This window comes from Hipposideros armiger, unplaced genomic scaffold (assembly GCF_001890085.2).
Source record: "Hipposideros armiger isolate ML-2016 unplaced genomic scaffold, ASM189008v1 scaffold_128, whole genome shotgun sequence".
NCBI lineage: Eukaryota > Metazoa > Chordata > Mammalia > Chiroptera > Hipposideridae > Hipposideros > Hipposideros armiger.
The window spans coordinates 2,440,370-2,464,907 of record NW_017731478.1 but is presented as its reverse complement, the minus strand read 5'-3'; the positions used below and the strand labels follow the sequence as shown (position 1 = coordinate 2,464,907).

Genomic DNA, 24,538 nt, shown 5'->3' with positions numbered 1-24,538 from the left:
CGGGGAGGGACAACGGTTGGACACAGTGGTGAAGAGTCAGCTTGATTCTGGGTCCCATCACTCAACAGCTTTGTGGCCTCGGGCAAGTGAGTAAATAACTTTTTTTGCCTCAGCTTCCCCACCCTTAAAAAGAGGACACTAATAGTCCTTACATAGCCTGGCATAAAGACAACGCTCAATGAATGGGTGTTACCACTAGAATTACTATCATTTGCTACTGAGCCTGTCCGGTGGGGAGAGATGGCAGTGACAGAAGTGGCATGTATTTTCACAGCATGTCCCATGCTCCCTCAGCCACAGCGCCACCCAGCCTGACTTCCCGGTCACTCACTGTAACCCCTTCACAAAATCCAAAACAGATGATGAGAAAAATTCAAAATAATTTATTAAATAGGTTCTTAGGGCTTCTCAAAGGAGCGTTAACACCTCTCAATACAATAAATATCAATAAGTTAACAGACAAGGGTATAATAAGAATAAATAAGATTTTAGTCCTCAGGAGAGAAACATTCTATAAATACCAGGACTAGTAACAATACAGCATTCGAAATCTGTTTGAAGTTCACCCCTATGTTTGTATCTCAGTGCCCCCTGGACTGGTCCATCTGGGGGTTCATTGGCACTATGCAGTGGGATAATTTCATAACCCACTGCCAAGTTCACACACTTAGCTATCACTCATTTTTATTTTTTTAAAGTCCTCACATATCTTCATGGGGCTCATTGATTCCATGCACGTAGAAAACTCTCGCAAAACAGCCAAGATGAACCTTTTACGAAGAAAGGCATCTGTAGGCACTGACACTTCTGTTTCTGGTCCGCCCTTGAGTCTGTCGAGATGGCCTATGGTTTCATTGACATTTTCGTTGTTTAAGAATGGTTGGATTGCCCTGAAATAAGGCAGGATGTTTGAGGAGTTGATGATGTTTGGGGGTTGGCAGGACAAGTTGAAGCTCGGCAGCGGGTAAGGCGTAGATTTCAGCACCCTCTCCTCATCCTTCTGGGGTAGAACAAACAGGAGAGACAGACGAGCATTAGGTTTGCTAGAAATCCCAACTGGTACCTTCTGAATGCTTCCTCTATGACCAGCGAGCCTCCCCCACTCCCTGCATCTCATCTCATCGGCGCAGCCGCCCTACAGGCTGTGATTATCACTAATGGAAACAAAGCTTGGTCGGTTTGCTGAGCTGGCCCAAGATCAAGTGGCAGACCCGGATTCCAACCCACGTCGGGCAGCGATTATGAAGCCTGTGCTACCAACCACTGCCCCAGCCTGCCTCCCCTGCCCCACCTGGCTGAGGCCTCCACAGCCTTCTGGAATCTGCTCCTAGTTGCTCAGGGGCACAGATGGGTGGGGAGCTGGAAACCCCGTGCCACTGCTTGCTCTTGGTGACTTTGTGTTAAAGCCAATATCTCTCCCGCTTACTGAGGGGGTTTTATGCTTGTCTAGAGAGGCCTCCAAGATGCCAGGGAGGGATTTTCCAAACACACCCAGACTCCAGACCACACCCTCCCCTGTCCCTCTTCCTAAGGACGAAGAGCTTTGGGGTTCCACGGAAGAGCCGATAACAACCTCTGCCGCTGTGTCTATAAAAACCAAGGCTAAGGTTTAAATGCCAGGGTGGAAAGCAAGGGCAAGGCCAGTGTCACACACGGTTTTCACGGTTTGGTTTCTATTTGTCTAATCAAAGGTGCCTAAAAGGTTCTGTCTTATCACAACCCTGAGGGAATGAGGGACTATTTATACTTCTGTAGCCTGCAGACGGGTTTGGCTCAGCAGAGCCTTTTGTAGAAACAGACTGGGTCTTAGGTAAATGAGGCGGCATGCAGGCAGACACCTAAGTTGTCAACTGCCCTTCTCCGTGGTAAGAAACACTCTCTGTGACCCACGTGAGGATTTTTAACATCCTGCATTCTTGGGGACATTGTGTACAGCTTAGCTTGGCGTTCACTGTTCCTTAGCAGGCTCCTGAATGGGTGGGCAAGATGGCCCATCTTAAGGGATGTGCCCCAGGCCAGAAAACTCACTGAATTTTACTGTGAACCAAATGCGTTAGGTAAGCAAGCCTGCCAGAGCAGATCCTATCATATAGAACAAATTGTTGAGTATTTGGCTGGCTGGACTAATCGCTCTGACTCCTCTCCTCATAAAAATCCCCCCCTAGCCTATTTAGTTGTTCCCCATCCCTTCCTGGCATGTCCACAGCCCTAACTTCAGTTCTGAAAAGAGCCCCTGCTGGGGCCAATGGAAGGCAATTTAAAGACATGACTTGCAAAAGAAATCTGTAGGGCACTTACGTAGTTTTGCAAAAGTTCCTTAGACGAGAGCTGTAATTCTTTGATTCTCCTTCCTTGCACACAGTTATCTCTGGGTGGCACAGGGTAGGACAGCAAGGATCCTACACAGCAGAGCAGGAACAGGGCGAGCCCGGCAGGTCCTGGAGAAAGAGAATGATGCTGTGAGGCCCAACGGGCAGACACTCCCTCCCCACGCAGCTTCAGTCAGTCAGCCGTCGTTGAGCAACCACGGGGCTGAGCCCCTCCAGAGTCTTCCTCTCCGTCTGGTGAGACAAAACTCTGACAAGAAACGGGCAGCAGGACACAGCATTACCTGTGCGGGAGACCATGGTGAGAAGGAGTAGCTCCTGCTTCGGCCGCAGCTTCTTGAGCCTGATGTGTTCGCCATGGTCCCAGCAGATATTTAAAGGGCCGGCTGTGAGGAAGAACAACCAGCGTCCCGCCCATGGCAAGATCATTGCTCAGCATTTTTTTCCCCAGAAAAACGCTGTCAAATTTCTGCTACCCAAGGCTGGCTGATAGCAGGGCTGGAAGGAAATGCTGAGGTTACCCTCAAGGTGGGCAGATGCCTGACTCAGTACAGACACACACAGGCACACAGGAAGACACACACGTCTTTGCCATTTCTTCTTGGAAAGAGCTTGTTGATGTGACGAGAAGAAAATTTGAAGCCCAGCGTTGACAGACACAACCACCAAGAAACTGATGACACAGGAATTGTGGGCCTGTGCCCCATAGGGAATTTCTGGGGAGGGTCATAGTTGAATGCACGTAGGCGTAAAGCTAGCATGAAGTTTGCAGAATGCGTTATCTTTGTAAATTTCTGAAGCATGCCCATGCCGGCATACGGGGATGGCCCTGATAACCACCGTGAATGTGGTACGTCAATGGCTTTATCTCCCTCTGCGTGGCCCTTGAACATCACTGGACTTTCAACGGTGTCTTTGCAACTGCAGGGCCTAGAACCAAAAGCCATGCTCAGGAGTTCTTTGATGAAATCGCTTATTCATAGTTTGAGGGTCAGCTTTGACGAGGCACCCTTCTAGGGCTTCCGGAATGGGGGCAAAAAAGTTAGACAACGTCCCTGCCCTCATGGAACTGGAATTCTAGTGGGCAAGGAGCACGGCATTCATCAACAAGAAGGTATCCGGCAGTGACAAGGGCTGTAAAACTCAGACTATGTGATGGGGTAGAGAGTGACAGCCGAGATACTGTAAGTCAGGTGATCAGGAAAAGTCTCTCTGAGGAGGTGATATTCAAGCTGGGACTTGAAAGATGAGAAGGAGCCTGCTGCGGGAAGATAGGAGGAAAGAATGCTCTGGCAAAAGTGCTCAGGCAAAAATGGACATACTGGGGCCAGGCACAGGAAGCAGGCCATGGAAGCTGGAATGAAGTGACAGAAGGGGAGGGCAGTGGAAAGGTGGACAGAGGCTAGGTCACAAGGGTCTCACAAGGATCAAGACCTTGGGTTTTATTCCACGCGTGACGAGGCACCACGGAATGGCTGTAGGTAGGGAACTATAGGATCTGGTTCACATTAAGAAGCAAGGAAAAGGATAGGCTACTGAGTGGAGAATGGATTGTGGGAATCCAAGATGGAAGCAGAGGGCCAATTAGGTTCTGCAGCTGTCCAGGTGAGAGATGATGGTGGCTTGGACAGCGTAGGGTGGATGGAGATGGAGTCTACAGAACTGGCTGATGGAATAATGTGGAGATGAAGTGAGAGGAATCGAGAATGACACCTGGGATCTTGATAAAGCAATTGGGTGGCTGACGTACAGTGAGGGAAAAGAAGTTTAGGGCCGGCCGAGTGGCTCAGTTGGTTAAGAGCGCGAGCTTTCACTGGGTCGCCGGTTTGATTCCCACATGGGCCAGTGAGTTGCGCCTGAGCTGAGCTGCCACTGAGCTGCTGTCGGGTGGCCAGATGGTGACTGGACTTGGAGCTGAAGGATAAGAAGAAGAAGATCTAGAGAGGGGAAACAAAGAGTCCTGTTTTGAATGATTTAAGTTTGAGATGCCTACTGGGCATCTACTGCATGTCAAGTCGGCCATTGGATAAGCGTCAAGAGCATAGGGACGAGGTCAGGCCATGGTGGTCCACAGGACTCAAGATGCACAATAAAGAGACATCCATGGACCCTCTGCCACCATTAACTCCAAGTCCCCCTCCAGCCACTGCTGGCCTCTTTCCTCTTCTCATCCAAGCTTCTTGACAGAATGCTCTAGGCTCACTTTCACCTCACTTCCCAACCCCCAACCCCAAAATGTTTTTTACCCCAAAAACTTATTTAAAAACCTCTAATGAAATCTATTGAGGCAGAATTTTGCTTCATGACTTATCCTCTGGTGTTTACACCGGTAATTATGTTCCATCACATGGCGGAAGGGAATTTGCAGATGTAATTTTGGTTACCAATCAGTGGCCTTAAGAAAGATGGATTACCAGGTGGCCCAAAGAAGTCACATGAGCCCTTAAAAACAAAGAGGAAGGCAGACAGACTTGAAGCATGAGAAAGACACACCTGCCATTGCTGGCTTGAAGATGGAGAGGGCCAAGTGGAAAGCATGAGGAGGAAATGAACTTGGCCACTGACCACTGAGTTTAGAAGAGGACTGGGCCATAGGTGAGAACAGCAGCCCCAGCCGACACCTTGACTGTAGCCTGGTAAGACCCTGAGTGGTGAACCACCCAGTTACCCCATGCTGGACTTCTGACCTACAGAAACTGTGAGACAGCAAGTTTGCGATTTTAAACAGCGAAGTGTATGGCATTTGTCACAGGAACAATAAAGAACCAATATGGTCTCGGGCTGGCCAAGTGGCGCGTTGGTTAAGAGCTGGCTTGGGACGCCAGGGGGCCCTGGTTCGGATCCCACATTTGAGGGCCAGTGACACTGCCCTCTACAGCTAAGATGCTGAACAACAGCTCAACCTGGTGCCGTGAGTCGCTGGCGACGGCGTAGGCTGCAGCCCCTGCTTGCAGTGGGTTGCCATGGGCTACTGTGGGTAGCCAGCAGCCAGCGTGAGCGGCCAGCAGCCGCCGTGAGCGGCCGTCCAGAAGCTGGCGACTGATCTTCCTCACCCGGGAAGAGCGCAATGATGGTGCCAACTTGGGCCAGTGAAGCAACGTCCTCCACAACTAGACTGAAGAACAAAACGACAGCAACTTGTCTGTTCCCCTTCCCCCAATTCCCCAGCACTGTTCCCATCCCCCAATTCCCCAATAAAAATCTTAAAAAAAAAAAAGAACCAATATGGTCTCCAGTGACCTCATGTTGCCAGCCTTACTGGGTCCTTTTCAGACTTCATTTTACTTGTCCCCTCGAGGCATGGCATGCAATAATGCCAATCACTTCCTCCTTCTTGAAAACCTCTTTTTCCTCTCGTCCCATGGTAACATTATCCTGATACCTTTTGGCCTCTCTGACAGTTCCTTCTGAGGCTGGATCACCTTCCTGCTGGGCTCCTTAATGGACGTGTCTCCAAGGGCTTCACCCTTGACCTATGTTCCTCACATTTCAGTATCTCTTTTCTTCAGACTCCAGATCTAAATGTCCAGCTGCCTACTGGACGTCTCCACCTGAGTGTCCCACCTGCACCTCACACTCGACGTGTCCAAGATTGAGGATCTGAACCAGGATAATGGTGAGGGTGGAGATGAAGAGATGTGGATGGACTGGAGAAATCTCTAGAAGGTAAAAGCACAAGAGATGGTGATTGATTGGATACAGAGAGCATGGAAAGGGAGAAGTTGAGGAGACCTCATAGGTGTCTGGTTTGGGCAAATGGATGGATGGTGTTGCTATTTAAACAGGATCACAGGGGCCGGCCGAGTGGCGCGTTGGTTAAGAACTGGCTTGGGACACCAGAGGGCCCCGGTTCGGATCCCACATATGTGGGCCAGTGACACTGCCCTCCACAGCTAAGATGCTGAACAACAGCTCAACCTGGAGCTGGGCTGCCGTTGAGTCGCCGGTGACGGCATAGGCTGCAGCCCCTGTGGCAGTGGGTTGCCATGGGCTACTGTGGGTAGCCAGCAGCCAGCGTGAGCGGCTGTCCAGAAGCTGGCAACTGATCTTCCTCACCCGGGAAGAGCACAATGATGGTGCCAACTTGGGCCAGTGAAGCAATGTCCTCCATAACTAGACTGAAGACCAAAAGGACAGCAACTTATCTGTTCCCCTTCCCCCAATTCCCCAGCACTGTTCCCATCCCCCAATTCCCCAATTAAAAACAAACAAACAAAAAACAGGATCACAGGGCTTGGGTGAAGTGATGAATTCAGTTTTTGACATGGTGGTATAGATGTGTTATGGAACTCAGGTAGAGACATACAGCAGGCCAATGGACATTGGGATTGGGAGCTTGAAGGAAGGGCATAAATTTGGGTGTCATCTGTGTACTGTAGTTGATAAAACTGTAAGCCTGCAAGAGATGACTGACGTGAGGTGTATAAGTTGAGGTGTGGAGATTGGGGGCTCACCTCCATTAACAGAAGAGGGAAAGGACGATGATGTAGCCCAGAACACTGTGAAGGCACTCTCGAGAGGGCAAGAAGTGTACAGAAAAACATGTTGTCATGGAACAAGATGAAAAGTGGTTTGCAAGGAGGAAGAAGTAATTGACCCCATTTTAAGCCACAAAAAGATCGATTAAGATAAAGGCTGAAGAGAGTCAATGAGTTGGGGAACATGAGGTCACTGGGAATTTTCCTCGAGGAATTTGGATAAATTGCTGGGGCGGAAACCATATCGTGATGGTTTGAGAAGTGAGAAAAAAGTGAAACCACCCAGTTGCTTCATCAAAATCCTGTGAGTCATCCTTGACTCGTCTTTTTAATGGGTTTATATCACAATAGACTAATGGATATTTATTTTATTCTTTGAAAGGACATGATTCTCTTTTTGCCCAATTTCCCAATTTTGGAGAATTTCTAATAATAGTAAAGATGTTCTCCTGTAGGAAAATCAAAAAGAATGATAGCTGTCCACCAAGGTGGGTGTTTTTGGGAGGATCACAATCAGTAAGTTGGACTTCTCAAAATTAAAAAATGTTTGCTCTTCTAAAGACACTGTTAAGAGGATAAAAGTAAAGCCTACGCCCAGGAGAAAATATTTACCAATCACAAATCTGACAAAGAACTATTGAGCAGAATACATAAGAGCTCACAAATGTCAATTTTATGGCTTAGGCAATGAATGGTTTCTTAAAAATGACACCAAAAGCACAAGCTACCAAAGAAAAAATAGATACATTACACTTACTCAAAATTAAAAATTTTGTTTGTCAAAAGATACTATCAAGAATGTAAAAAGACAACCCACGGAATGGGAGAAAATATTTCCAAATCATATATACTACAGGGAGCTAGTATCCAGAATATATATTTTAAAATCTTACAACTCAACAATGAAAAGAAAATTAGCTCAACTTGAAAATAACCAAAGGATTTAAATAGACATTTCTCCAAAAAAGATATATAAATGGCCAATAAGCACATGAAAAGATGCTCACTGTCATTAGTTAGGCATTAAGGAGATGCCCATAAAATCCACCGTGAAGTACCACTTTACACCTACTAAGATGACTATAATTTTTTTTAAGTAAAATAACAGGTGTTGGTGAGGATATGAAAAAATTGGAACCCTCATCTATTGCTGGTGAGAATGTAAAAAGGTGCATCTTCTGTGTAAAATGGTTTGGTAGTGGTCAAAACGATAAAACATAGAGTTACCACCATGACCCATCAATTTCATTCCAAGAGAAACGGAAACATATGTTCACATGAAAACTTGAACATGAATGTTCATTGATTCGTCAGAGCCAGAAAGTAAAGACAACCCAAATGTCCATTAACTGATGATGGATAAACAAATTGTGGTCTATCCACACAATGGAATATTATCCCACCATAAAAAGGAAAGAAATTCTGACACACGTACAACATGGATGAACCTTGAAAACATGATGCTGAGTGAAAGAAGCCAGTTACAAAAGAACAAATATTGTATAAGCCCATTTATATGAAATATCCAGAAGCTTTGTGTCCAGAGACAGAAAGTGGGTTAGTGGTTGCCAGGGGCTGGGGAGATGAGGAAATGGCGAGTGACTGCCTCATGGGTATGGATGGGGTTTCCTTTGGGATGAGGAAAATTGAAAATTAGATTACAGTGACAGTTGCACTACGACTATAGTTGCACTGTGAATATACTAAAAATCACAGAATTGTATACTTTAAAGGGGCGAATTTTAGAGTATGTAAATTATATCTCAATAAAAATGTTGCATGTCCAAATGCTAGGAACCAGAATCATCCCATTAATTTCATAAACTAGTGCCCAGGAGACACACCCTGCTGTGTGACCGGCAGTGGGCTAGATACTCTGAGGATGGAGTGGTAAGGCTGGATCAGTGTAAAATGGGGTCTTGGTGATGAAACGGTTAAAAATGTAGACAGTGATTACAACCCTCTGACCCAGGCGTTAGAGAGACTCACACTGGAATCCACTAGTTAGAATCTTGAGATTGACCTTGGGGTCATTGCAGATCAGTCAAATGGGGATAAAAAGTGCATTACAGCACTTTTCTCCCAGGGTTCTTGGGAGGAGAAATACGATAGAAACAGACTGGCGCATGGGAAGCGCTCGGCACCTGCTGGGAGCCCCAGTTGTGGTGGGACGTGTACTGTCACCCCGTTTTACACGAGGCCGGAAGAGAAAACCCAGGTCCTCTGGGACTGAGTCGGGGATCTCGGGAATCCCGGCGGGAGAAAGTCTGCACCACCCGGAACTCTTGGGATCCCGGCGCGCCCACGTCGCTGCGCGCCCCCTGGGTTCGAGCATGCGCGCGTCCCGGCGGTTGCCTAGCAACGTGCAGGGCGTGGCGGTCGCGCGGCCATGGAGGCGCCCGGCGGGACTGTGAGCGTCGCGGTTCAGGAGCACCTGAGGCAGTTGTGTCTGCATGAATTCCCGTGCGGCGTGGGCAGCTGGGTGCGGACGCCGGCGCGGGTGGCCAGAGGGACTCGGGGACCTGGGGTCGGAGGGCATGAGCCAGGGGCTGGCCAGGGCCTAGGGACTGAAAGCGGGGCCTGGTAGGGCCGAGGGGCCCGGTCTGGAGACGCCTGAGGAGGTTTGCATCTGGGCGTTTAGGGAACGGCCTGAGCTGGGGTGGCTGCGGGGCTGAGGACATGGACTGAGGGGGTGGGACACTGCAGGGGTGGGCGGAAGGGGCCCCCACCTGGGCACGTGGGCGCTGACCCAGGGTGGAGGGCAGGGACCCCCAACCTGAGTCCATCAGACTGATCTGGGCAGGGCCTCTCGCTCTCTTAAAGACACCAGGCTCCTTTCGAGGTGGAAAGCTCATCCTGAGAGCAGGGCCTGCAGCTACGATGTGGCCAGAGGGGCCATGTCATCAGCTAGTCATCAGCTAGGTGCCCATGGTGGGGAGGAGGCGCAGAACAAGGAGACCGGGGGTTTCCTCAAGTGTGCGCGGGAGTATCCTGAATGCGGACCGGTTCCGGGGACTCCGTGGGAAACTGGGCCCCAGACACTCGTCAGCACTAAGGGGAAGTTGGTATTTCCTTAACGAACATTGATTGAGCACACTGTGTGCCTGACATTGTAATGACCTTGAAGGTTTCATAGATGTCGCTTAAGAGTCTCCTGGAGGACCGGGCACGGGGCTAGAATGAATGTAAACTTGGGACAAATTCCATGATGTTCCACTTATAGCACCTAAAGGCTCTGAATTTATCTTTTTTTAAAAAAAGTTTACTGGGGAACAGCCATAGTCATTGGTTACATAGTGTTTTCATGCTACAATGACATAGTTGATGCTTTTTAGAAAGGGCGCAGCTCACAGAGGCCCACGCAGGGATTGAACCGGCAACTTTAGTGTTGTCAGCACCACACTCTAACCAACTCAGCTAACCGGTCACCCCTAAATTTACCTTTTCAGCCTTGCCACCTCTTCTTCAAAAACCTTTCCTTGATTAATTACATCTTATAGATTGCCCTTTGTGCCTCCTGGCTTCTAGGACATAAATCTTTTTTTAAATGTTTAATCACTTTTACTTACACCTTCAAGGTTCCCAGCTCAAGAGCAAACTCCTAAAGGCAGGAAAGGACTTTTTTTTCAAGTCCAGTCACCATTTTATTAGGGGTGCAACCCACCATCCCATGCAGGGGTCCAACCAGCTCTAACCAGCTGAGCCTCCTGGCCGCCCACTGGCAACTCAGCAGCAGCTCAGCTCAAGTCATTGTCTTCAATCTAGTTGTGGAAATCTCAGCTCACTAACCCATGTGGGAATTGAGCTGGTGGCCCTGTTGCTCAGAGCTCGCACTCTTAAGCCAACTCTTAACCAACTGAGCCACTCGGCCGGCCCAAGGAATGGACCTTTTTATTATTATTTTTTTATCTTCCCATGTCTGTAGTTCTATCCATGGCTGATGATCAGTCCAAAGTATCGATTACTCACTGCCTAAGTTTCTAAACTCTTTATCCCTGATTGTCCTGTTTTACAATCTGTTCAGTTTTGTGAGTTTTGAATCCTTGAGAGGGCTGAGTCATAACTAGAGAAATTCTCCACCTTTACCACTGCAGAATAAGTCTCGCTTTCTTCCTCGAACTTGGCGAACATGGAAGGATCTGATCCCCAGAGAGGAGGCCACCGGGAGCCCCGGGGAGGAGCCCATGGAGGAGCTGCTGGGCCTGGTCTGCAGCCCCCACTCACCCTGGGCTGCACTAGAGGGCTCCAGTGCAGAGGACCGTTTTCTGAGACAACTGGCCATCCAGAATCCCCTGATGCTCAAAGACACCTTCTTCTACTCCTATTTCAGGTCCCTCCAGGTGGTGGACAAGCAGGTGAGTGTGGCAGCGGGCACCAGCACACAGAGTTGACTAGGAGGCTAGCCCCCTTACAGCACTGAGTGGTAAGATGTAGGCGTTAAGTGGGAGGGGGCTGGGGGTAGCTCTGTCCTTCTAGTTAATCCCACCAGCTCGTCCACCAAGCAGAGTCAGCTGTTCACTTCCTCTTTATGTGTCTTTTTCTTTCTTCGCTCTGGGTGGGATTCCACTGTGTATCTTCCAGTGTTGATGTCTGGAGCACCCTGCAGTCGGCCTTCCTGGGTCCTAGTAGAGACCTTTTAAGGTGTTCATATTGGTTTTACTTAATTTAAACTGTGGGTGCCAGGGGTGGGGGTGGGGGCAGCATAGTACTATAGTAATTTCTGTTCCTAAAAAGCCTTCTTTGCTTATATGTCCACAACAGAGCCCCCACACTGCATGGAAATGTAGCCTCGGCCTTCCTGAGTTTGCTTGTCCTTTCCTAGAGAAACTGAATTACACAGTACTTGGAGGGATGAGGAGGAGGAGCACCTCCTGCCGCTTTGCCTGGGACTCGTCCAGTGTTAGCGCTGACATCCTCATGTCCCTGGAACCCCTCCAACCTAGGCAAGCTGGCATAGTCGGTCACCCGAGAGAAGAGAGGCTGTCAGGAAGGGCCCTTAATGCCTTGGAGGCCACAGAGAACTGAGGGGCTCTCGGACAGGCTCTGAGCTTCTGTCTGATCCCGTCGTGTGTAAACTAGAAACACTCCTTTAGAACTTTGGGTTCACTGTGGCTCTGGGGGAGACAGTAAAGGAGGTGGGATCCCCGCCCTTGGGAGCTCACAGTCCAACAGTGGGACAGGACACTGAGCTGGAAGTTGTACAGCGCCGACAGTCGGAGCAGGGGTGAGGCCTGACGAGGGGAGAGGGAACTACAATGGCTGAGACACTGGGATCCTGGCAGAATGATGCTGGAAAGCCTCCCAGGAGCGGAAGGGGAAGGATGTGGGGAGGCATCTGCAGGTGGATCAGCTGGCACCTGGCAGTACTTTTTCCTGTAGACCTGCTGCAGCCCAGCTGCGCCCACCAGAGTTCTTAGCTTCCTTTCCTTCTCTTCCAGGTGAGCCTGGTGGATAAAGACCTCCTGAAATTTTCAAAGCTTGAAGAGTTGGTACTGAGTGCTAATCAAATCAAGGAGATTGACGCCATCAATCTGCCCCCAACTCTCAAGGTAAAGGAGCCCCGAGTTCCATCTCGGGCCTTTGAGCCTGCCTTGCACACAGGAGGTGCGGCATTGTGGCTGTGTGCTCAGGCCCCGCCCCAGGCTTTTCAGAGGTGGGCCAAATTCCTCAACAAGTCTAATTCCTTAGGACCCCGCAATTCCCTTCCTAGGAATAGCCCAGAAGAATTGAAGGCAGGGACCCAGATTCTTTTACGCCAGTGTTCCTAGCAGCATTATTCACCGTAGCCAAAAAAGTGGAGACAGCCCCAGTGTCCATCAACAGATGATGGATAAGCAGGATGTGGTCCAGCCCTGGAATAGAGGAATGGCACGTGCCACACCGTGGAGGAAAACATGATGCTGAGTGACAGAGGCCAGACAACAAAAGGCCACGTACTAGATGAGACAGAAAGGAGGGGAGCGGTTACTAGGGGCAGTGGGGGCTGGGGGCCGTGGGGAGTTGTAGCTTGATGGGTGTGGCGTCTCTGTTTGGGGGTGATGAAAGATTTTGGAACTAGGCAGTAATGACGGTTGTACAACAATGTGAAATGTACTTAACGCTGCTGAATTTTATACTTCAAAGTGGTTAAGAGGGCCAGTTGTTACCTATATTTTACCACAATAAGAAACAGTTTTTTAAAAAAGGTAGGCTAGTGGCAGGATGGCTCAGCTTAAAAAAAATAAAAATAAAAAAAGGTAGGCTAGGCTTTATCATGAGTCTTCAGCTGAGCATATCACAATGGTCTCCATTTTAAGTGAGATGCTGAGATTAGTAGATTTAGTGGCAGAAGGGACTGAGGACTGTGGCGTCCCCAAGAGAACACCCAGCGAGGCCCTGGAGGAGAAACACAGGAACCCGCTGTTCTCTTCAGGCTGATTCTGTATTCCATGCAGGGTCCCTCCAGCTTTCCCAGAGACGTGTTGCTCTGGGTGGAGAAGCTGCCATGTTATGCACCCTCCCCAAAGTCACCTCCCAGTCCTGATTTTAAAGTGTCCTTCGCAAAAGAAAAAGAAACTTTCCAACACCTGCTACCGGGATAGTCTCTCCCAGGGTTTTTATAAGGGACTCAGGTGGACACGGGGAGGTGTGGCCTGAGCTTCCCAGGGTGGAAGGAAGGAAGGACTCAGAGGTGTGGTGACGGGCTCTCATGGCTGTCCCCGCCCCTGTCCCCAGGTGTTGGAACTCTACGGCAACAGCATCAGCAGCATGGAGTGTCTGTGCGTGCGCCCGCCCCCCTGCCTTCAGCACTTGGGGTTAGGGCAGAACAAGCTCCTGGGCCCCTCGCAGAGTCTGTACCTCACCGCCCGACACTGGTAACTCGGGAACCCCAAATGGGGAGTGAGGGGAAGGAACAAAGCGTTAGGTTTGGGCGTTCCACCTTGGTGGCTTGAAGGAGCCAGCTCTGCTCTTTGCTGTAGTAACTGGTGGTTGGCTCCAGACCTCAGGTTTATTTCTCTGAATAAACAGAGTGAGGCGGACCTTCACTCCCCTTTTAGGGTGAGGTCTCACGAGGGGGGCGCTGTTGACATTTGGTGGCCTTGTGCACGGGAGGATGCTGAGCAGCATCCCTGGCCTTGCTACCCCCTCAATGCCGGAAGCACCCGCCCCACACCAAAACGTCCACCGAAATGTGGCAACTGAAATGTCTCCAGATAGTGTCAGAGGTCTGCTGGGGACAAAATCGCCCTGAGCTGAGAGCTGCTGCCCTACAGGCAACTCTTGTCCCCTTGGTGGGCGAACAGTGGGAAACTGAAAATCCCGGATCTGAGGCATCTGGGGGATCAGAGGCCACCCCCAAAAGGCCATCGGAGGCCAGGAAGGCTCGATGGAGCAGGCTGGGAAGATAGATGCCCAGGGTTTCAGCGTCCTGGGTGGCGCTTCCTGGGGTTCCTTCCCTCGTGGTCCGGAAGGGGCAGAGGGCATAGGTCAGCCTCGCTTCCCTACTTTTCCACGTGACCTGGGAAATGCGTTCCTGGAAGGTCCCTCTCTCTGACCATAATTTCCTTCGTCCTTCTGTTTCTCCTCCTCGTGGCCACACTGTCTCCACACGGCCTAGGCCGCGCACGGACGATTCCATCGCCTTCTCCACCGAGCGCAGTGTAGTGCAGGATGGAGGCGTACACTTGGACTTCACACTTGCACCATGGACAGAGTACCAAGTGTTTGGATTTTTAATTTGGAAAATAACATTCACCACACACCTAGGTTACCTGCTAATGCCGAGTGTGGATTTCCTAAAAACCTCCATCCTTCACTGTTTTGAACTTAAAAGGAGGGTGGTTGTCTGGTGACCCGACCTTGTTCATGCTTTCCGTAGTTCTGTTGGAGGAGGCTAACGCTGGGTCAGGTCTGTGTGCCGGGCCCACAAAATGTTCTTCTCATGTATTTCCTGGCCAGCATCACTGGCAGGACTGAGGATGGGGAGAGGAAATACCCGAGTCGGTCAGCGGGAGACTGCGGGGGTGATTGAGAGAGATTGTGCTGAGGTGGTGTCTCCTCGTCTTTATCTTGCCTCTGTTCTTGGAGCTGAAATCAGTTTGCTTTCTAGTCTGTTCAGTGGGGAAACCACCCTGCCCCCTCCTTGGCCCTGTTCACCTCCTCTGTCGTCACTGGTGTGCATTCTCCACCCACGTGCCCCCAACTGCCAGCCCAGCCTCGGAAAGCGCCCTCCAGCTCCTAGACCCTGCGAGCCTCTGCAACCCTTTCCCAGGTCCCCATATGACCTGCCACTCCTACCCCCACCCACTGCTCCTCTCCAAAGTGGCTTCCCTCTACCTGCCTTGCCAGTCTGTCTGTCTTTGTTGAGAACCTTCTAGATGCACAAAATCAACACCGTCTCAGGCTCCATGGGAGACGTTTAACCTAGAAGAGAAGATCTGTGTCTATAGAAGTCAGGTGGAGGCAGGATGTGACAATGAGGATGGCAGTGTCGCAGAGAGAGGGGACAGTAGAGCCAGGAGGTCTTGCCTGATGGGGGGAGGCACTAATTGGGTCAAGGACCACCCAAGGAGCCGTGATGGGCAGAGTCTCCCTTCCCGCCCTCAGCATCGGGCCCCCTGTCCGTCCAGGACTCGGGGGTGCTGGGGGAGGTGGGCAGGCTGGCCTCCTGCCTCCTGATGGTCCTGTGCACCTTCCAGGCCCCACCTTGTCTCTCTGGACCTGGGCTTCAATGACCTAACAGACCTGCAGAGAATGATGAGCAACCTCAGCACTCTACAGCACCTGAGGCTGCTGGTGCTACAGGGGAACCCGCTGGCCCTGGTCCCCTATTACCGGGGCTTCACCATCGATAGCCTGGCCCGGCTCTGCGCGCTCGACGACATCACTGTGTCTCCCAGTGAGAACCATCAGTTCCGGGGGCTCAGCCACAGTGGGGGTGAGGGAGCTAATGTGCAGGCATGTGCCCATCAGTTGCCCTGCGAGGTGGTCTGTCCCCACAACTCCCCAGTTGACCCAGACCCTGTTTGGGTGCAGCTCACCTTCTGAGTCCAAATTCTCTCCCAGATTTGATCCCTGTGATTAGGATTTGGGGACAGAAGGGGTCAGGAGGCCAGGACCACCTCGGTCCACTCCTTTCGTAGGCGAGTGGGAACTGTTCTTTAGATCAGTGTGTTCACTTCCATGATGGCTTGAGATCACCCCCTTGTGGCCCACACCACAAGCTGCACCAGAGCCTTCTCAAGGTCAGGGTGACAAACACTGATGATAATAGCCACACCTACTGTATGCAGGGCATGTGCTGAGGTTAACACTTATTCTCAACCTGGAACCATCCTGCAAAGCAGCTACTATCATTCCCATTATACAGACCAGGAAAACAAGGGTTACGAAGGATGTCACACCAAAAGGAGACCCAAAGTCCGTGTGTTCGAACTTGGCCCAGCTGGGATCCCACCCAGGTGTGCCAACTCCGAGGCTCAGTCCACGTGGAGGGGAGAACCAGGCAGCCTGCTCGCCCCGCCCTCTCTCGCTGTCTTCCCACTTCCGCCTCCAAGAGCCCCGCACTCCTGCCTGTTCCCCCTTGCAGGCTCTTTGGCACCCGAGGCACAGTTTGTGGTGACGATTGGAAATGTCAGAGGGATTCTGGACACCTCGGTCTTGGACCCAGAACAAGGGCCGCAAGGCCCTTTTATCACCTACAGCTATTATGTGACCTACGACTTTGTGGAAGACGAGGAAGATGAAGGGAACGTATACGAAGGCGTGCTGGCTGAGGTGTGCGCCTCCCCCTCTGGCTGGTCCTGGGGATGTGGGGCGGGGGGGCTCCCTCGCAGGCAGAGCGGCTTCTTGAGGCCCAGGGGAGTCCTGAACATGACCTTCCTGATTGAGACCCGACCTGAGCGGGGAGCTGGCTTGCGCTCAGCACCTTTCTTGCAGCTGGAGTAACTCCCCACCACGCTCACCCTCTGTCCCTTTCAATTAAGAGCAAATGGCCGAACAAGGGAGCAGCCCAGAATTTTACAATGAGGCTGATTACTCCCAGCTCCAGCCTCCAACCCCTGCACCTCCCATCAGAGGAAACCCAAGGAAATGACTGACTTGGAGAAATGTGGGGATGCCCCCTCATGCACAAGGTGCATGAGACTTCTCAGAAGAAACAAGACTGGCTTTTTCGTTTTCTTAACTTCTGGCCTCCCCAGTTCACGCGGGTGCTCAGGCATCGCATCCGGCCAAACGCTGCCCTCTGCACACACTTTCACACTGCGTCCAGGAGAGCCTGAAGACGCCGCGCTGCCTGGTTTCCGTTTTTCCCTGGCAGATCGTCAAGCCCACTCCCAGCGTGGAGCAGTTAGGCGACGAGATCCCCGCAGAGGTCATCACGGAAGAGGCTGTGGACCGCGTGGAGTCGGTGCCCACGACGACGTCCCGGTCGGCAGACATGGAGGAGTCCGTGGCCTCGGGCGAGTCAATGCCCCTGCCGAGGTCTGCAGAGGAGCTGGCCAAGCTGCGGCCGCGCATCAATCCCCTGCTCTGCCCGTCCCCAGGGTAAGGACTGCGGCCTGGCCCGCAGCAGGGCCCCGGCTCACCTGGCCGCTCCCTCGGTGGGCTCTTGCCCTCGAAGTTGTGGGTGGGTTTAGCGTCTGGCTCTTCTTCCGTCTTGGCTCCCTGAGTTCAGGCCAAGGTTTTCTGAATGCTTGGGCTTCTTTAGTCAACCGACAGATAATAAATGGACAGCTCTTTTCATTTCAGCCTTAAGGTTGAACGCCTTTTCAGTTTAACTGTTTAAATTCATCTAGAACTTCTGGCATCTAACACATGATATGGATCTTCTAGCTTGGTACTCAGGTTCTTTCTCGCCTTCCTAAATCTGGTCTAGCCCATTCCACGGGCTTCACATAATTTGTCTTATTCAACAGTCTTTTTTTTGGTCGTCTCATGGAAGACTCTTTTTTTTTAAAATTGGGGAACAGTGTGTTTTTCCAGGACCCATCAGCTCCAAGTCAAGTAGTTGTTTTCCATCTCTAGTTGTGGAGGGTGCATCTCAGTGGTCCATGTGGGGATCGAACTGGCAACCTTGGTGTTATGAGCACTGTGATCTAACCAAGTGAGCTAACCGGCCGCCCCAACAAGTCTTTTTTGATGATGGAGAATTTTACAAAAACTTAGAGCCAGTTCTCATTTAGTGTTAACGTTCTGTTAATTGGTTTTGTACTAACTTCAAAACATCGAGCTTTGTTTGGGTTTATTGGTATTATTGGTACAAAATGCATGCTGTCAGCTTTTGTTGTTATTTTATTTTTCTGGTGACCAGAGTGCAGAAAACAAAATTTGTAACTGAGTTCCAACTAACTGAGCTTTCCCTTATGCAAATCTGCTGCTGACGGCCTCACGGAATTTGAGAAGCTAGCTTCTCTTAAAATGTGCTAAAATAATTAATTTAAAGAAATTATTTAAGGGGCGGCCAGTTAGCTCAGGTGGTTAGACCACAGGCTGTTAACACCAAGGTTGCCGGTTCGATTCCCACATGGGCCAATGAGCTGCGCCCTCCACAACTAGATTGAAACAGCTACTTGATTTGGAGCTGATGGGTCCTGGAAAAACACACTGTTCCTCAACAAAGTTTAAAAAAATTTATTTAAAAACTCAACTGAAAGTAAATGATACTTGGCTTGTTGAGAATATGGGGGAGCTGAAGTGGCCCACACCCTGGTTCCCACTGGTGACAGAACAAAGGGGACATCTGTCCCGGCTGCCTGAGACAAGACTGGAAACCAGCCAGTCAGTGCCAGGGTGCTAAGTTCATCACAGCAGATTCCGTTGTTGGTGTTGTTTTAGTTTTTGGAAAGATTAACAAAAATAGTAAGAGCCCAAAATAATTCTACCACTTAAAACATTATGTAAATTAAAAAAACGTCCTCCCCTCCGTCCATCTAACTTACCCCATAGAATTAATTGCTCTTACCAGGCGCAGTTCTGGGCATGAGCGCTACAAACAAGTTAAGATGACAGCGACCTGTTCTATTACCCATCTTGGGAGGGAAATGAACAAACCGCAGTTCTCCTGCACTTTGCATAATAACCGCTATGCCAGGGCGGTACAGGGAAGTGTACCCCTACAATGGCACGCAGCAGGAGACAGCTGAAGAAGCTTCCATATGGAAGAAGCGGGGTGGGGGTTGGAAAGCAATAGCCAGAAAGGTGGAGAGACAGAAAGAAAGGCTAGTTTCTCCTGAGGGGAAACTATTAAACAGTTTTAAGCAGGGCAGTACCAAAATCAGATTTGTGTTTGGGAACAATGACTACAGTGGAGATAATGGTCTGAAAATAGATTGTGTCAACCTTTTTCATCACTCCCCCGGCGGATTTTTGAGTGTTATCCTTGATGTATTTGTATATGATATTTTATGGCTAGGGTTTTTTTTTGCATGCTTTTTCTTTTTAAGTCATGAGGTTATGAAATTTCTTTAACTTGGAAGTGCAGCTATTTACATTCTATCTCAGTCTTTCTGTCTGTAGCACTAATTTTTAAAATCAGTTATCGTCACATATGTTTCCTCCATTTTTATGTTTTCCTCTTAACATTTGTTTTTGCACAGTTGATTTACACGGTTTGCGAGCCCTGGACTGGATAAATTTATTGGGTTTAACTTCTATTATATTTCAATCCATACATAACTTTTTCTTTGATTGCCCACTCCTATTCTTTGAGGGGAAAATTTCTCCCACATCAGTACTGGAATAACTCCTACTTCCCCTTAGTTTTTATTAATGTTTAACTCAGACATACTTTAAAACTTATAGTATATTATTAATTCTCCTTCATGCTCTAATCCCGTTGTTAAAACAATGTATGTCACACCACTTCCCAACCATGGTCACATATTATATCCTAATACTAATTGATTCTGAATTTTGGTCTGGGGGTGGGTCATTGTTTCTGCTTTTGACCTAATATCTTACTATTTTGAGAATTTTTACTTTCCAATATGCTTTAAACATCTGGTGGCATAAATAACATGTACTTATTTATTACTTAATCTAGTCATTCATAAAATACCTGTTTTGGTGTGCCAGGAACTAGCCTAGGTCCTAGGTATGAAAATGAATAATGACCTCACATTCCTAGAGTTCCCAGTTTACAGCATCATTTTATTTTTATTGTGATAAAATACACATAACATAAAATTGCCCACTTTAACCATTTTTAACCGCACACAGTTCAGTGGCATTAAATATTATACATTCACATTGTTGTGCAGCCATCACCACTGACCATCTGCAGAACTTTTTTATTTCTCCAAACTGAAATTCTGTCTCCATTAAACACACTAACTCCCTGTTCCCACCCCCAGCCCCTGGGAACCTCTCTTCTCTTTTCTTTCTCTCTGAATTTGACTATTCTAGGCCCTCACATAAGTGGAATCATATAGTATTTGTTGTTCTGTGTCTGGCACATTTCACTCGGCACCATGTCTCCAGGGTTTGTCCACATTGTTGCATGTGTCACCACTTCCTTTTTAAAGGCTGAATAATATCCCACTGCATGGTTATCCCTCATTTGTTGTGGATAATGCTGCTGTGAACGCTGCTGTACAGACACCTGTTCAAGTCCCTGCTATTCTCTTTTCAGTGTATTCTTCAGAATTCCTGCTTCTCTTCCAGGTGCCTTTCCGCACTCGGTTTGTCAAGCCCTGTGACTGCCTGAGAGTTTTTACTGGCACTAGAGTATCGCTTTGTAATGCTTCAGGGAATTTGAAACAATTCTACTTTTTTACTCCTACTTTGGGGAAGTTTGTTTGTTTTTTTTTTTTTTAGCTGAGCCATCCTGCCACCTGTTGGCAGCTCAGCAGCAACTCAGCTCGGGCTGGACTCGAACCGCTGTTGCTCAGAGCTCAAACCCTTGAGCGAACTCTTAACCAACTGAGCCATTCAGCCGGCCCTGGGAAGTTTTAATAATCTTCGGATTCATAGGGCCGGCCGAGTGGCTCAGTTGGTTAAGAGCTCGCTCAAGAGTGCCAGCTCTGAGCAACAGCGGTTCAAGTCCCGACCTGAGCTGAGCTGCCAACAGGTGGCAGGATGGCTCAGCTAAAAAAATTAAAAAAAAAAAAATTCTTTGGATTCATTTCTGGTTGGTTTCCATCCCCTGTTCAGCGCACAGTCACCCCCTGAAGGAAGTCTCCACGCGGCCTTCACCATTTCACTTTCTCCTCTGTGCCCACATCTCTGCCCAGCCTCTGGGGCCGCCCAGTCCCACTCTGGACACGTCTTCTCACAGTGCCCCACCACCTTGTCCCTGGTCCTGGGTGATGACACCCCGTCTTCGTCTCCCCGCCCAGGACCGTCCTCTTCAGCACTGTCCGCAAGCCCTGGGCTGACGTCATCCACTGCAACTACGAGATGCAGCACACGCTCAGGGACCTGGTGCCACTCAAGGCCTTCCTGCTGGCGGGGACCACCGTGACCATCGTGGAGGAGAAGGTGGGTGCTGGAGTTCTCTGTGGTCCACACATTGCCCCCCGCTGCCCTGTTCCGGTTTTCTGTCATGGCGTCTGTAGCCCTGCTCCCTTGTTAGCATGGTCTCAGCACCTTTCCAGAAAGATCCCAGCCAGCCCCAGCTTAGCCTATGCTCGCTCAAGACCGTCTTGCTGTCTCCTAGATTCTCTCCTGGCCTGTAGGGCCACCTCCCTTCGACAGTCCTTTGTCGAAAGGAAAAGGGGAGAAAAACAAGAAAGAGAAAGGCAAGAAGGGGAAAGATGGGAACAGCAAGGCAGCAGCGAAACGGGAGAAAGAGACGACTAAGGTACCGCAGGCCTGGGGTGGTGGCGATGGGCGCCTGGGCACCGTCCCTGCCTGGCCCTGTCACCTCCTGGCCTCTCCCCATAGGAACAAAAGGGGTCCAAGAAGAAGAGAGAACTTCCTAAGGAACTCCGCCAGGACCCACCCATCCTGCGGGTGCTGGGCAGCGGCCTGGTGGCCCTGGAGCCCCTACTGATGGGGGAGCCACTTGTGTCCACTGTGTGCAACTTTGGGGTGATCCGCACCATGGAATCCGACAGGCTGACATTTTTCAGGGTACAGTAAGGCCCCTGCCAGACCCCTCTCCACAGAAATGATGCTGGGCAAGGAATGGCCATGGGGCCCGGTCGTGGGAGGGAGGAGGAGGGGCTCTGCACCCCTGAACCCCCAGCATTGCACAGGAAGGCCAGGGAGGAGGAGGGCCTCTCCTGAGGTCATGGGGTAGGGGTACAGGGCCCCCAGCTCTGCTGGTCACCTGCCTGCCCGGCAGCCTTCTCAGGTGCAAGGAGCGAGGGAACTGGGCAGGCAGGGCCCACGGCTCCCTAGGAGACCCTGCCCTGCCTCTGGGATCAGGAAAGGCCCTGGCAGGAGTGGGGGTGGGGGGCCTACAAGAAGGCACCGAAATCTGCACTCCTCACTCCAGCGAGCGTCTTATTTTGTGGTTCTTTCAGGATTCAAAGACTAAGAAAGCTAAAAAAGGTAAGAGCCGGTGATGGTGACTGAGGGCAGAGTGTGTGTACTGAGAACCTGTCTTCGTCCCTTGGGGGCTGCTGAAACAGAGCCAACAATAGGCATTTATTTCTCACAGTTGGGGAGACTAGGAAGTCCAAGACCACGTTTTCAGCAGTGTCAGGTGAGGGCCCACTTCCTGGTTCGTAGCCGGGCACCTTCTCTCTGTGTCCTCATGTGGTGGAAGGGGCGGGGCTCTCTCTGGAGCTTCTTTCATAAGGTCATGAACCCCATTCATGATGGCACCGCCTCATGACTTAATCACATCCCATAGGCTCCACCTAACTAATACCATCCCCTTTGGGGGGTAGGATTTCCCAAGTCAATTTTGAGGGGACACAAACATTCAGACCATAGCAGAGCCTGCTGAGGGATCAGCCTGATTTGGGACCAAAGGAATGGACGGATGGAGACTCCTATCCTCCAGCCAGTGGGGAGGCCATGCCCATCCTGAGGACCAAGCCCTGTGTCTTCTCTGCAGCCCTGAGACAAGCGCGGCCTGCTGTGGGTCAGTGCCACGGGCAGGAAAAGCATCCAGGGGTAGGAGCCAGGAGGAGGTGGAATGGGGGGCTCAGAGTTGGGACTGGCTCCGCGTTCATCTGGCTCCTGCTTCGTTCGAGTCATTAGCCCTTATTCTCCGTAAGAGGCAAGTGGACTTGTTTTTTGGGCAGTGAGCAGCCACCCAGGTGTCTGAAATAGGTAAGTTTTAGATTTGAGTTTTAGAAAGAAACTTCCAAAGACAGTTTGGAGGGAGAGATAGCAGACAAGGAGATCATCTGGGAGAACGCTGCAAAGTGGAAGGCAGGGTCAGCAGCACTATCACAATAGCCAAAAAAGTGGAAACAGCTCAAATGTCCAGCAGCGGATGAATGTATGAACAAAAGGTGGCCTAGCCATACAATGGTACATGGGTCAGGAGATTGAATATTGTTAAGACATCGGTTTTCCTCAAACTGATCTATAAATTCAACACAATCTTAGTCATAATCCTAGAGGAATTTTCTTTTTTTTTTTGTAGAAATCAGCAAGCTGATTCTAAAATGCATATGGAAATGCAAAGGACCTAGAATAGCCGAAATAACTTTAAAAAAGCACAAAGGATTTACTGGACTTCAAGACCCATACAAATATGGACATGTGATTTGTGATAGAGCTGCAAGATGATCTTAAAATCATTTTTGTTTACATTTTTGCAAATCTCTTTTAATGTCTGGCTTAATTGAGGACAGCTGCATTCACATAGCTGCTTCTGCAGTCAGTAGTCCCTTGTGATGTGTTGCTGTGGTTGAACTGTATAAAATAGATCCAAACTCCCTGGTCATGTGATTGGAAAAGAGGGGAGTATTTTAGTAGGCTTTAAATAACGGTATCCTTTTTTGATATTACTTCAAATATGCCAGCTAGGTTTTTTTGGTTTTTTTTCTGAAGACTACAACGTGAAAGCTGAATCTATATGGATTAATTTTCTTTCCTAATCAGTATGTAAAACTCCATTGGGCTACACGGCACTTTGAACGGCTCTCTCAACCACGCAGCGTGTAACATCAGACATTGGTTCTGTATAAAATACTAGCTCGCTGGGTTATACAGATCTCCCAACTGTTGACACATTTCGTTCTACATTATCCGAAAATTACATTCTTTAATACCAGCACCCATATCATGAGAAGAGTCTTTGAGTGTTGGAAAAGGAAGTTCATGATGGCAGGTACAGTGTTCGCAAATTCTGATTTCTACTTGAAAGCCAAGTGTTAGCACTTTATCAAAATGCTTTCAGTTGTTTTCCCTTGGTGTGCCAGGCTTACTTCATTCGTTTTTTTAGAAAATATCTGCCAATTGTCCCTTCTGGATAACCGCAGTCTGTCAAGTGTCCTTTCACGTGAAATGGTGGTCCCCTAGTTACACGTGATTTCATTTTATTCGTGACTACGGAGTCTCTGATTCCGAGACCGGGCTCCACCTGGACGGAGCACGGGCTTGCGTTTTGGATAAAAGGGATGAGCCCGCGCAGGGCGGCCGAGACCCTGCTGGCTCACCTCTGCGGACTCACGCGCTCGTCTTTTTCCCAGAGTACGAAAGCCACTACCAGCCGGAGCCCCTGACGGTGGAGGTCCAGATCCAGCTGAAGCAGTGCCGCTCGGCCGAGGAGGCGCTCCAGGTGCTCGCCATGTAGCGCACGCATTAAAGGCTGTTCTGACGACCTCAGCCCCGCGTCTGTACGGCGGC

General features: G+C 49.8%; 1 protein-coding gene across 2 annotated transcripts; it reads left to right on the top strand.

Annotated features, from left to right (window-relative positions):
* LRRC43 (leucine rich repeat containing 43) lies at positions 1-24,497 on the top strand. Of its 2 annotated transcripts, XM_019648941.1 has the most exons (14): positions 1-86; positions 5,837-5,993; positions 10,900-11,160; positions 12,244-12,354; positions 13,520-13,659; positions 15,484-15,722; positions 16,374-16,561; positions 17,106-17,332; positions 21,124-21,265; positions 21,444-21,587; positions 21,671-21,859; positions 22,255-22,282; positions 22,392-22,436; positions 24,382-24,497. In XM_019648941.1, the coding sequence occupies exons 3-14, from the start codon at positions 10,990-10,992 to the stop codon at positions 24,483-24,485; spliced, it is 1,728 nt and encodes a 575-aa protein (XP_019504486.1). In that variant the 5' UTR covers positions 1-86; positions 5,837-5,993; positions 10,900-10,989; the 3' UTR covers positions 24,486-24,497. The 2 variants fall into 2 exon arrangements, with proteins under 2 accessions (XP_019504486.1, XP_019504485.1); XM_019648940.1 differs by lacking the exons at positions 1-86; positions 5,837-5,993 and adding an exon at positions 9,295-9,426.
* Positions 24,498-24,538: the final 41 nt, after the last annotated feature.